This window comes from Diabrotica virgifera, chromosome 5 (genome assembly GCF_917563875.1).
Source record: "Diabrotica virgifera virgifera chromosome 5, PGI_DIABVI_V3a".
In the NCBI taxonomy this organism is placed as follows: Eukaryota; Metazoa; Arthropoda; class Insecta; order Coleoptera; family Chrysomelidae; genus Diabrotica; species Diabrotica virgifera.
In genome coordinates, this window is record NC_065447.1 from 174,451,681 (window position 1) to 174,466,318 (window position 14,638).

General features: G+C 34.7%; 1 protein-coding gene across 1 annotated transcript in view; it reads right to left on the reverse strand.

The window, feature by feature from the left end:
* The window catches only part of LOC126885221 (uncharacterized), a 105,029-nt gene that overhangs the window by 63,543 nt on the left and 26,848 nt on the right, over positions 1–14,638 (reverse strand). Inside the window, exon 4 of the mRNA XM_050651674.1 lies at positions 8,121–8,292. Coding sequence (XP_050507631.1) covers positions 8,121–8,292 — 172 coding nt within the window. The remainder of the gene's footprint in view (positions 1–8,120; positions 8,293–14,638) is intronic.

Genomic DNA, 14,638 nt, shown 5'->3' on the forward strand with positions numbered 1-14,638 from the left:
AGACCGTCGCTGTCCCGCTGACTGCCTCCACCTTGGACCGTTGCTGTCCCGCTGATCGCCTCCACCTTGGACCGTTGCTGTCCCGCTGACCGCCTCCACCTTGGACCGTTGCTGTCCCGCTGACCGACCCCACGCTAACACCGCCCCATTCTACAAGAACAACGCTTTCTTGACGCATACTAAGGTAACATCGCAATAATAAAAAACTTTATGAACTTTTATTTTATTTCCTTAAATATTACTCCACATATTATCATTCACTCAATAAGTTTGTGTACGCATGTGTTTTTAAAGGACAATTTATTTGTTTACTCTTTATTTTTTATATAAATCTGTTCGTCTCTTTTTTTAAATATTTTGCATAATTTTTAGTTCTTTTTACACTACATATTCAATCTATTTTCAACCACGATCTCTCTTTGTGTACCGTTAAAATCACAATATTTACAGATTGTCACTGGACAATCAATATTTTAATTTTTTAAATTTTAATTATGGACGCACTGAAGAGGGAGATTGGTACATGCAAATCATCATTTGAACGAAATGTAAACTGGATAAGCAATTTTCTCGAAAGTCAAACTGATACATTTGAACTTAGTCACAGAAGAACGCACTTAATTAATGCATTTAATAATTATAATGATATTTGTAATAAGATAGACACTCACAAAAATGCTGATTTGCACACAGAAAATAGAGAAGAAGTTGAAAATAAATACTTCTCTGCTATGTCTCGAATTGACGGTAAATTGGCGCAATTCACGAAAGTTAATTCTTCTTCTTCGGTACCTTCTCAGTACCAACACGGTAATCATGCTAACTCCAACGTACGCTTACCACCTGTTTCTGTTCCTATATATCATGGTGAGCCCAGTAAATGGGTCTCATTTTACCAATTGTTTTCCTCCATTATAAAGGATAATCAAACACTCACCAAAGCTCAAAAGCTAATTTATTTGAAATCTTCCCTCCGCGGAGAACCCTTAAATTTAATTGATTCGCTTGACGTAACTAACGAAAACTTTGATCTCGCTATTGACATACTCGAAAAGAAGTACGACAACAGTCTTGCTATTATCAATTCTCACATCAATCTTATCATAGATTTCCCTACACTCACAAGGAGCAACTATCGGTCACTAAGTGATTTTACAAACGATTTAAAAAGAAATATTGACTCCCTAAAGGCTCTACAAGTTCCCGTCGAATCGTGGGATTATCTCTTAATTAATTTAATAACAAGAAAGCTCGATTTTGCCACCAAACGATATTATGGGGAAAGAAGAGATAGAAATTACACTCCCACAATTATCGAACTTTTTGAGATCCTCAATGAACGCTGCAACATTCTTGCAGACCTCACAAATATCCCTGAAACAAAAAGGGACAAACCACATGCTAAATCTCACGCCACTGCTCTTCTCTCAAATACCTCTCCACCTCTCTCCCCTAGTAATAACATCAAATGCAATTACTGTAATAATTCAGCGCACAAGATATATTCATGTAGGCAATTTGCTGCCCTCTCTCACTCAGAAAAATTTAATTTTTTAAAATCGCGACACATGTGCTCTAATTGTCTTGGTACAAAACACACTCATGCTCAGTGTACTTCTCGCGGTTGTTTTATTTGTTCTAAAAACCATCACACCCTTCTGCACCAAAACTCGTATGCAGAAAACACTAAACGTACTCGTTCTTCTCACGCTTCTCACCCCGAAGATAATCGCAATGCAAGCACACATGTAAATTCTGCTAGATTTACGCCCTATGCACAAACCGATCAACAGAATAGTAACAGAAATACACGTTATAATGCATCTCGTTTTAATAATGATGCAAATTCGCAAGCACAAGTTGCTGATGCTCGCAGTCTCTCACCCCGCACCACAAATGCCATAAATTCCACTAACTCACTCCACGCAAATATTGCTCAGCCATCTTATTTTAATGACTCTCAAGAAGATGAATGTAACCCTAACGTAGCTCTAACCGTTACAAATAAACCTTTTACACACTCTTCGACTCTTTTACCCACCGCTCAAGTAATTTTAATTGACAAATCTGGAAATGCCATATTTGCTAAGGCAATCCTTGACTCTGGTAGTCAAAATTCTTTTATAACGGAAAATCTCGCTAATAAAATTAATCCCGAAATTTCTGGCAATGAACTAAAAGTTTGTGGCATTGCCCAAAGTTCTCTCACTTCGAAATCAATGGCAAAAATCATGCTTTACACACCTGGTTTCGAACGTAATGTCAATTTAAACTGTGCAATAATTCCAAAGATTTCTTGCCAGCTACCGCAATTAGATATCAACCCTGATTTTCTTAAAATTCCAAAAGATCTCAGCCTGGCTGATAAATATTTTTATATGGAATCAAATATTGAAATTCTGATAGGAGCAGATGCTTACTACGAAATCCTCTTACCGGGTATCGTAAAATTAGGAAAAAATCTACCCACACTCTTCAATACAATATTTGGATGGGTAATCGCCGGTAATATTCCAAACGCAGCCCATTCTAAACAACAAAACATTTCTTTATTTTCTCACTCTACAAATGTGTATTTTGACAAAATCAATTTAACCCATAAAACACCATCCGAGAATTTGAATATTGACGAATCATTTCCTATCCCAAGAAAACGTCTAAAATCTCATTTTAAAAGGCATTAACAAAAATGAAAATATTTCTTCCCTTTTTAGGAAACACAGTTCAATAACCGACCTTACCCTCAAAATATTACCGCTAGCATTGTATAACTAGACAATGCCTCTATCTACTCAAGTACCCAAGTCACCCGCACTTTCACTTGTTGACAATAAATTTGAAAAATAAAAACACCACAACAGTTCACTCAGGGCAAAACGCCTATAATTTATGACACATTTACAGTTACCCGCGACAACTGATTTGTAAATTTAGGTCAAAACCCTTTTGTACAAAATAGTATATACACTAAGAAAAATGAAAAAAAAAAACAAGTTTTGTTTATTATTGTAAAGAATTATCTCTTGATTTTTCGCAATTTATTTGTAAATATAATTTTTAAATAACTCACAACTGAAGATAAAGTTTCCCATAATCTCTTCTTCTCTCAAGCAAATTTACTAAAAACCGCACTCTCTCTCTCCCTCTCTCGCTCTCTCTCTCTCTTTCGATCTCTCTCTCCCAATCGCTATCTCTCTCCATCGCTCTCTCTTTCTCTATCTTGCTCTTAACATTTATTTTTCCTCCTCTGGCGCGGGGGGCAATTTATGTTAGATTTTCTAACATAAAGCTAATTATCATTTCTACTTATATAAGAATCTTAATAAAATTCGTCGAATCATTGATAATTTCAAACGAACACATCTGCCCTTTGTAGCTTCCAAAATTAACCAATTCCGAGAAAACATTTGCTTGTCCCGTGGCCTCCCATTTCAGTCGGCGATACAAGGACCCGTGCACTACGAAAACATTCTAGGTTAAGATATATCCGGTTCCCAGGGTTTGGATCGAAATTAAGAACAATTCTTTCAACTTGACAATGTGTGAAGCTGTCTTGCTGTCGGATTTATGTATCCTTAAACCAATAAAGGCCTTTGTCGTTACTGGACTAAATTAAACCTTCTGTTTATTTCTGAACGTAAATTAGACACGCATAGGACATTGATGAATGAGTTCCACTTCTTTTTGGGGACCCAAAGGAAAAAGGAATCCTTATGCCTAAGTCGTTTTTAGTCTCTCGTCTCTCAATCACTTATTCGTCAACTACCGAGCTAATCGGTCGCGTCTCTCGCTCAACTCTGAAAGTATTCACGTCTCGTATTTTCCTATCGCATTACACGGTTTTTCACGCGAATCTTCTCTCACTTGTTACTAATCACATGTTTCACTCTTAAATCGCGGTTCACTTTACTGTCAATTGCACATAGCAAATTTATGTATGTTTTTTTGTTGTAGTAAAAACAATAATAATTATTTTGTACGATACTTGTAAATATTAGTGTTTGTGTTAAATAAACTAATTATCTCACACGTATTTTAATCATTTCAACACCGATTTACACCTTGCTTCGACTCGACAAAGAATATCAGAGTCTAATTATATCAACCACTATAGAAGCTGGTTCCCCTCTTGTGTGAAGGACAGGAGATATTCACCAGGTCCTTTTACCACAGGTGAAGCGTCCTAAACAAAAAGAGAGCCTATGAAAATGGACAAATAGAAAAAATGGAAGAAAATTTCAAAAACAACGAAATTAGAGGGGCTTATGAATACCTAAAAAAGATAAAAAGTGGGTATAAACCTCAAACAAGTCTATGTAAAGATGAAAGTGGGCAAATAATCAGTGACCAACAGAAAGTCACAGAAACCTGGAAGCATTATTTTCAGACACTACTTGGAACTCAAGTAGACATGGAAGATGAAATGGGTATGATCTACGTAGAAGAGAATGGAGTAGAAGCTCCAACCATAGAAGAAGTTTTCGAAGCCATTAAGGCCCAGAAAAACAATAAAGCTCCGGGAGTTGATGAAATACCAGCAGAACTATATAAGGTAGGTGGCGACCACCTAGCAAGTCACATCCACGCGCTCATCAAAGACGTATGGCAAGAAGAGAAAATACCCGACGACTGGAAGAAAAGTATAGTATGCCCGATCTATAAAAAAGGAGACAAACTCCAGTGCAAAAACTACCGTGGAATCTCTCTACTATGTACAGCATATGTCCTCACGTATATTATAAACCAGCGGCTCCAACCACTAGCAGAAAATATTATTGGAGAGTATCAGACGGGCTTCCGACGGGAAAGATCGACACTGGATCAAATATTCACAGTGAAACAGATCTTGAGCAAAGCATGGGAACACGATGTTGATGTTCACAACGTGTTTGTAGACTTCAAACAGGCATACGACTCAGTCAAAAGGAACAAACTATACTATATATTGGCTGAATTGGCAATACCACACAAGTTAATAAGACTCATTAAAGCCACAATGGATGAAACTCAGGCATGTGTACGAATACAAAACCACCGGACAGACTTTTTTAGCATTTCGCAGGGACTAAAATAGGGAGATGGGCTGGCCCCAACATTGTTTAACCTGGCACTGGAGTATGCGGTTAGGCAAATGCAAACTGGACGAGGAAATCTACTGACCAACCGAACGGTTCAACTGGCCGCTTATGCTGATGATATTAATATTATGAGTAGAACATCAACAGGAGCACAGGAAACATATGCAGCGGTAAAAACACAAACAAAAATACTAGGTCTTGAAATTAACACAGAAAAAACAAAAATAATGACAGACGAGAAGAAATATAGTCCCAGAAAACATTATACATGAAGATGACATTGAAACGGTTGAAAAGTTTACATACCTGGGAGTAGAAATATATGCCGACGGATCAGAAGATGGAGAAGTACGGAAGATAATAACGCAGACAAACAGAGCTTATTTTGCCCTCTCCCATATATTTCGGTCTAAAAGTGTCCACCGAAATACAAAGATGAGAATCTATAAAACCTTAATTCGACCAATAACATGCTATGGCAGTGAAGCCTGGGTGCTGAAAGAAACATCCAAAAACAAACTCGACACATTCGAAAGGAAAGTACTTAGGAGAATACTAGGACCTGTGAGGGAAAACGGAATCTTCAGAAGTCGATACAACAACGAGCTTTATCAACTTTATAAGGAAACGCCCCTGTCAAACTTCATTAGATTACAAAGATTGCAATGGGCCGGACATGTGATAAGAATGGGAGAGAATAGGCTACCAAAACGAGCACTGAATGCTAGAATGTAAGGAAAGAGACCGGTTGGGAAGCCACGAAAGCGCTGGGAAGACACAGTAAACAGCGACGCACAAGCCCTTTTAGGAGTCCGTGTATGGAGAAGAGCAGCCACAGACAGGCAAGGGTGGAGGCAAAAAATAAAGGAGGCCAAGGCTCAATTTGGGCTGTAGTGCCGTAGAAGAAGAAGCATCTGTTCTCACTTCGTCTATCCACCTCTTCCTTGGTCTTCATACTGGCCGACGTCCCACCATAGTTCCGCTAAGCGTTCTGCTAGGTGTTCTGTCGTTATTCATTCTTATAAAGTGACCTGCCCAGCGCAATCTTTGTATTTTTGTGGTCAAAATAGCAAAAGATAAATCACGAATAGGTAGAAGTATCGGCCGTCTGCTCAAAAGATGGAGTGACAACCTTCCATACAGATATAAATTCGCCAATGAACAAACGGAATTGCTTATAAAGAGAAAGAAGAAGAGAAGACTCTATCATTAGGCTGTTCAACCTTCCAAAGATGTATAAAAAATCATATAGTATCACTATTTTTAATATCTGTTAATAACTTAATCCGTTTGTGTTATGATGCTCGTATTCTATACAACATTCACTGGTACGCGGCTCATGTCGAATCCTGTATACTTGCATCCTAATGACCAACATTAAATTAATGATCGTTGCATAATAAACTATTATGGGTTTTCATTGATGTAAATTATTATTAGTATTACATAAATCTAGTGTTTTAAAAACTGTTTTAAAACAGTACAGTAAAACCTCGATAGGACGGACTATGCGGGTATGCACCCTCGGGAAACATCTTAGGGTAGTTGGGGGTAGTTACCCCTATTGGTAGGAAGATATTGATCCCGTCTCTATTTAACGGACTTCGGATATAACGGACAAAAAAATCCCTTATATGTAAAAAAAAATAAAAAATCGAATTTTTGAAGAAAAATTAGCAAGGATAGGATCAAAAATTGGGTTTTTTTTTAAGAATTTGTACCTACAGTGAGAAAATTTGAAGAAACTGGGAATACCGCCGGAAGAGGTGAAACGTTTATTGATTTTAGACAACGCTCCTGCTCATCCCTCTGAAAATATTCTACGTTCAGAAGATGATCATTAAAAAATATAACATCGCATATCAAGGAGTAATTTTGGCAACCAAACGAATATAATGCTGAAAGTTTTAAGATGAAGAGGTAATGGTTGTATTGCATTATGAAGATAATGAAGTGAATACACGAGGGTAGCATAATTTTAGAGAGTTGATTATAAAAAAACAGTAAACTTCAAAAGTGCAAACAAAACTTGATTCCTTTTTCAAAGCGGGATTACCGAAAGCAAGCGCGTCGATATCAAACAGCAACGTTACTTCACGAGTAAGACAATTAAATACAATTTGTTTTTTATCTACACTTCTTCTTCTTTTATATAAGCAGTACTGCCTGTTTTTCTTCAACGGTGCCTTTCATTCCGCCCGTAAGTTGTCATTCCATCTTTATAGTTTACAATTTTAAGGCACGCATGTGAAAGTTTGCAGAATGAGCGAAGCGAATTCTGTAATTCACATGAGTGCCTTAAAAATGTACTTTTTAACACGCATATCATACAATATATTTTCTACAAACGTCTTATATATCAACAATTATAATTTATTCATTCTCAATTACAAGACAATACCCACAAAAACTTTTACTTGAACTTGACTGACATTCCATTTTTATATTTTTCTTGACATTACATCAAAACTGCCTATACTGTCAATACGTAAATCATAACTATAGAATAACATCTACTTTTATTGTTGTATATTCTAACAAATTTTAATAGTTTTTTTCTAAAAACGTGTTAAAAATGCAATAATACAGTTTAAATTAAATTTAAAAAAACCTTTTTCAAATTGCGCAAGTTGTACTATTAATATTAATGTTAATAAATGAAATATAAATATTTTGACGTTTCACAATTTGACAATTCACTTTTAACGGCAGTGCCTTAAAATTTTTAAACCATTAGTGCTTTAAAGTAGCATTTTTAATGCTCCTATGGAGTGCTAAAAATTGCATTTTTAAAACGGTTGTAAAAAAATGCATATTTTCAAAAAAAAATGTTTATTTATTCTAAACCTATTTTTATATAACAGACTTTCGGCTTTAACGGACACCCCGTCCCCCCAATTAGTCCGTTATAGGTTTTACTGTATTGATTTTTGGGAAAATTTTTCCAATTATACGTAAAAAGTGATAGTCAATGAAAATTCAACAATTCTTAGAAGACTGTTGAACAAATTTCAATGAACCTTTATAATCTCTTCTAATTACCTGATGTATTCACTAATTTTATTCTAAAATCTCCCAATGTTGTAGTTCTCCCTCTAATACCAGTGATCTTAGTAGCAAGGTTTGTGGGTTGTATGGACCCCTTTGTTTCTTCATCCAAGGCAACATACCATAATAAAGAAACTTCTTCTTTACTTACATTAGGATTATTTTTCTAAAAAATATTTATACATTACACAATTTTATTGATCTATGATCTATGGTTCATTTTTTAAATAGGTAAACTCAAAAGACAGATTCACACCCAATAATGTCACTAGAAAAATAACCAGATTCATCTTTAGTCCAGAGAAATAAGGTTTTTGTCGGGACACTTGAGCAGCCAGGTTGCAAATGGATTTTTTGGGTATTATATATCTAATACTTTATAAATACAAAAATGCCCGTCACAGTTCGGACGAGAAACTTAGTTATTAACAAATAAGGGTCAAAAGTGGCAGTTTTTTCGTTTAAATCGCTACAGGTAAAAATAGGGTAATTAAATATCTTATTTATAATATTCTTCTTTTTGTAGATGAGCCAAGGTTTAAAATGGCACTTTTTGAATTTTGGTCCGACCTTTTTTTGTTTCGGAAAGTGCAAAATAAGACTAAAATTTCAAAAATAAAAAATATATGCTATAATTTTTGCGAAAATCATCTTAAGACTTTCATATTGCACGAAAAGTTGAGCCAAACATTCTATATATTGCACAAAAAATTTTAAGACGATTCGTCAATTAGTTTAAATTTTATTCAGTTTGTTTATCGCAATGTTATTGTTCAGAAAATAATAATGACATAGCAATTCTGTGGAAACCACATGCAAGAATAATAGTTATATTTTTAAAGTATTGAAAAAAAATCATTAAAAGGTCGTTTTTATCACTCCGAAAAAAGTTTAGTAAAATAGAGTCATTTTTGGCTTCTAAACAATTTGAATAACTTTGTTAATGTTGACTATTCGCGGTGTGCAAGTACTTGGAAGGGGAAACGAGAAACGACCCTGCGCGAGTCGCGGAGAAATATTGCAACTATCTTAAATAATTCATATTGTCAAACTGACGTATATTTCATACCTTCTGTCAATGAAGCAGAAAAATTATATATTGCTCACAATATTGATATGATATGCAATTATTATATAGAGGTAACTTTAATTAATTTTATTTTGCTTGCAGTACTGCATTTTAATAACTAATTTTATTTACTACATACAATTGTTGACGTTTTCATAACATAACCTGAATCTTATTTTTTCTTCTTATTATTTTTTTGGACTATGGCCTTGACAATTATCCAGTAACCAGGACTAATATAATTGGCCAATATAATTAAAAGTGCGAATTTTAGTATAGAGCGTAGAAATAGGGGTCGCTTTGCCGAACTTGTACGGTCCCAATAGAGTAAATCTACTTTAGGATTTCAAAAGCTGGTATTTTTATACGAATTTTCAGAAAAAAAACTTTTTGCCTGGTTAATTAGGTTCAAAGTTAGCCACTTTTATTATTTAATTCGCAGTTACTTTCTATATACATCAAATTCTCCTGTAACAGTGTTAGTTACCATACTACTCCAAAACGGCTTGGTCGATTTTTATGAAATTTTACACGTTTATCCTGTAGGACGTTGAAGAGGTTTTAGTCTATTTTTTATACCCATAAGTTATAAGGGGGGTTGTCCCGATATTTTTTTTTTATTTTTTTGGACAAAATTATCTACCTTAATTTTATATGATGTAGAATTAAAAAATACATACATACAACTCTTAATTTTCACTCTTCTATCACCAATCCCTATTTGTTAATAGCCATCTATATATTTACATCTATAAAATTCTCCTGTCACAGTGTTAGTTTCCATACTTCTCCCAGACCGCTTGACTGATTTTTATGAAATTATATATGTATATTCGGTAGGTCTTAGAATAGGTAGTAATCTATTTTTCATATCCCTGAGTGATAACGGGAGTTCCCCCTAACATTTTGTAATGTAAGGTGGGGTTGTACATAACGTACTCTATAAGACTACGAGTACATACAAATTAAAAAAATTATGATCAAAATCCATCAACAAGTTCCGGCGATATTAATCGCAGCATATGTTTGCAGAATCAGTTTCATTTTTTGAGTGCACGTAATTCCACTCCACCGACCACTAATTAATTCCGTTCGGACGCCATTTTAAAGCTTTATTAACCACTCTGTTGAGGTTTAAAGTTTACTCAAACTTTTACACATAACCTATATATCTTCAACTTCAAAATGGCTCTAGTTAGGTTGCTTAATTGTTATAAACAAAGTAGCTGTCAATTAAATAAAAAAAGTGGCTAACTTTGACCGTAATTAACCTAGGCGAAAAGTTTTTCTTTGAAAATTCGTATAAAAATACCAGTTTTTCAAATTCCATTGTAGTTTTAGCCTACAGTCAATATTTACAAAGTTATTCAAATTGTTTATAAGCCAAAAATGACTCTATTTTAGAAAAATGTTTTATGAGTGATAAAAATGGCTTTTTAATGATTTTTTAAATGCGTTGAAAATATGACTATTCTTCTTTCATTTTGTTTTCACAGAATTGCTGTATCATTATTATTTTCTGAACAATAACATTGCGAAAAAAAAGCTCTTTGGGATAAACAAATTGAATAAAATTTAAACCAAGTGACGCATCGTCTTAAAATTTTTCGTGCATTGTATGGACTGTTTGGCTCAACTTTTCATGCAATATGAAAGTCCTAAATTCATTTTCGCAAAAGTTACAGCAATTCTTTTATTTTCGAAATTTTAGTTCTATTTTACAATATACGAAGCAACAAATAATCGGACCAAAATTCAAAAAACGGTATTTTAAACCTTGGCTCATATACTAAAAGAAAAATGTTATAAATCAGACATTTTTTTACCCTATTTTTACCTGTAGCGATTTAAACGAAAAAACTCTGATTTTTGACCCTTATTTGTTAATAACTAAATTTCTCGTCCAAACTGTGACGGGCATTTTTGTATTTATAATTTATTAGGTATATAGTACCCAAAAAACCCATTTGCAACCTGGCTGCTCAAGTGAACCGAACATGGTATATTTTTGCCTTATTTCCCTGGCATACTTCTTTTTTGGTTGATCAGGTTGTTCGTCGACGGTAATCCATAAATATTATATTATACTATAAAGAGTTTTAAAAACAACTGTTTTTATACAAATGCAGACTAAAAATTGAAAAATTAACGGAATATGGCAGAAAACACCAAAAATCGCTGATATAACGTAATCAACCTATGAATTTTAAATGCCATTAGTGTCAAAATTTCATAAATGTTATTATAGTTAAAATTCTATAATTTAGTGGAGTAAACTTGCCTGTGGTTGGACCAATTACAAACAAGCATTACGGCGCGGTAAATTTTAATTACCCCTCCTATGTAAAAAAAACAGGTATAGGAAATAAAAACGTCTACCTATCTATTGTTTCTCTGTATAGTGTCTAGTGGTGTAATGATACGACGCCACAGCGGGCGATGGGCCGGTCGACCAGAGACGACCGTAGGAGTATCCGAGTTGACGCATCCCCTCTTCATACTACCGCTGGGCGAAACCGAAGGAGAGCATATTTAAGACGAGCCAGGAGAATGAGAAAATCAGTTGTTGCTAACGTATTGAATTAGCAATAGCTGGATGGCAAAGATGCGGCGTTATTTGAGCCGGTACTTTGCCTAGGTGGGCGCCTCAGTAGTGACGTGGCCTCTTACCGAGACCGTTACCTCAGTAGGCGGTAGTAATGATGAACGAGTGACTTCGTGTTGCTGTTCAACCTTGCCGCATTGAATTGAAATGCGGTGTCTCCGGGTCTGAATGCATGGCTATGTTGATTTAACATAGCGAGATTGTTATTGTATATATTATGTTGTTTATCGTATCATTTTAATATTACTATTATGTTCGGATGACAGTAAGGAGTATAATATTGTTTTTCCTTTGCAGAAGATAGAATTTTATTTTATTTTATTTATTTTCAACTGTATATAATTATCTTAAATATATTTACTTTATTTTTAACCTGTGTTTTACTGAGTCTGTCGTACTGAAAGAGCTACCCGTTACGGTGGAAATAATTATTATTACTCTAGTTACGTTAAGGTTTTGATCAGATGCTAGTGTCCCCTCTTTAGTAAATTAATTTTGTTAATAAATATGACAAATAGTGATGTTTCATAATTGAAAATATGAAATGTACACTTCGCATAAAAAAAACTGGTACAACTCCTACAGCCGAAAATCGTGTTTTTCATGTTGTGTAAGTTGATCTTGTTACACGTGTCATTCTAATTTCTAGGGCAACGTTGCCACTTCAATGAAAATATTCTATCAAAGCAGCTAAAAGCATGACTCTGCGACAGACCGCAAGTTTTTAGTATACTAAAAACTAAAACACTTTCGAGCATTCTCGATTAATCAATCACATTTATTTGCATTCTAAAAAATTCTCCTATTAATTTTGTCATAGGAAGAAATCTGAAATTACAGGTCAAACTTAGAGGAGCGGTGAAGATCGGAGACCAAATTTTTGTAGCAGAAATGGAAAACCTAACGGATAAGCTAAGTGTACTAAAAAACAAGGGAAAACTGAAGAATCTACAGGGACAAAAGGTGTATATATAATCAGATTTGACAAGAAAGGAAAGGGAAATACAAGCAAAAATTAGGCGAAAATAGGAAAATGGCAAAAGAAGAAAAAGACAAAGGTAATACTACGAAGATAGGATATATGAAACTGGAGATTAATGGGAAGGAGTGAAAATGGGACCATAATAATGAGAAAATTATACAAATTCGCAGAAACATCGGTGAAAGGACTCCAAAAAAGTAATAGAAAATAATGAGACCGGACACACAACAATGACGACCAAGGCAATGAATGGGAAAAGCGATAGGGAAAAAGATGATCCACAGGTAAACAAGGATGAAAATAAAAAGAAGGGGAAAGCTAGATTGCAGAAAAAAGGAGAGATAAAATTGGGAACATGGAATGTGAGAAGCATCAACGGAAAAGAGGAAGAACTGGTAGAAGAAATGATAAAACAAAAAATAGAAATACTAGGAATAACGGAAACGAAGATGAAAGGAAAAGGTCTTAAGAAAATACACAAAGGATATTGGTTACTTTGGGTAGGAGCGGATACAAAAGAGAGAGCAAAAGAAGGAGTCGGGATAATAATTGCACCGAATAGACTACAACACGTTATAGAAGAAACATATGTTAACCAGAGAATATTATCGGTGAAAATGAAACTGATGGACAAAGAAATATGGACAATAATAACAGCCTACGGAGTAAATGAAGATGCAAGAAAGGAAGAGAAAGATACATTTTTCGAGGAGCTCCAAATGCAAATTGATAATGGGGAAGAAAACATAATTGTAATGGGAGATCTAAACGGTAGAGTCGGAAACAACAACAGCGGAATAGAGGAGTGCATGGGAAAAGAAGGAGAAGAAATACAGAAAAACAGAAATGGTGAAAGAATAATAGAAATATGTATGGAGAACAAACTAGTTATAACAAATACAAAGTTGAAACATAAAGAAGTACACAAATACACGAGAGTACAAGACAGCAGAAACGAAAAATCAATCATAGATTACTTTTTGGTAAGCAGCAACAAATGGAAAAGAGTACAGGATACGAAAGTGAAAAGAGGCTCAGAGATTGGCAGTGACCACCATCTAGTAATAATGAGAATTAGAACAACAGAAGAAAAAGAAGAAAAGAGAAGAAAGGTAGTAAACGAAAAAATAAAAAGTTACAAATTAAAAGAGGAAAGATATAAGAAGAAATTCCAAGAAAAATGAGATAATACTTTGAAAGGTAGGGCAAAAAATACAAATATAGAAGAAAAATGGGAATATCTAAAAACCAGCATAATCAAAGCAGCTGAGGAAACTTGTGGGAAAGCAAAAATAGCAAATACTAACATGAGGAGAACGGAATGGTGGACGGAAGAAATACGAGAGAAAATAAAGAACAAAAAAGAAAAATGGAAGAGATACCTAAGTACAAAACACCCGGAAGATTACGAGGCATATAAAGAAAAAAGGAGAGAGGTTAAAATAGCGGTGAAAGCAGGAAAGGAAAGGTCATGGGAGAGATTTGGACAAAAAATGACAAAAAATTATAGGGAAAACCAAAAACTCTTCTACGGCGTATTAAAACAACTCAGACAAAAGAAAGAGCACACGATGCCGAATATAAAAGACAAGAATGGAAACGTACTAACAGAAGAAAAATAAATAATGGAAAGATGGAGAGAACATTTCAAAGAGCTAACTCATGCAGACACGGACAACATAGGGGAGATACAAGAAAGGAATGAAGAACAACAAGTGGAATCCATAACAAGAGAGGAATTAGAGAAAGCAATAGAAAGAGTAAAATTGGGCAAAGCACCAGGCAAGGATCATATCACCCCGGAAATGATAAAATTCATGGGGACAGAGGGAATGGATAGCATGAAAGAACTAATG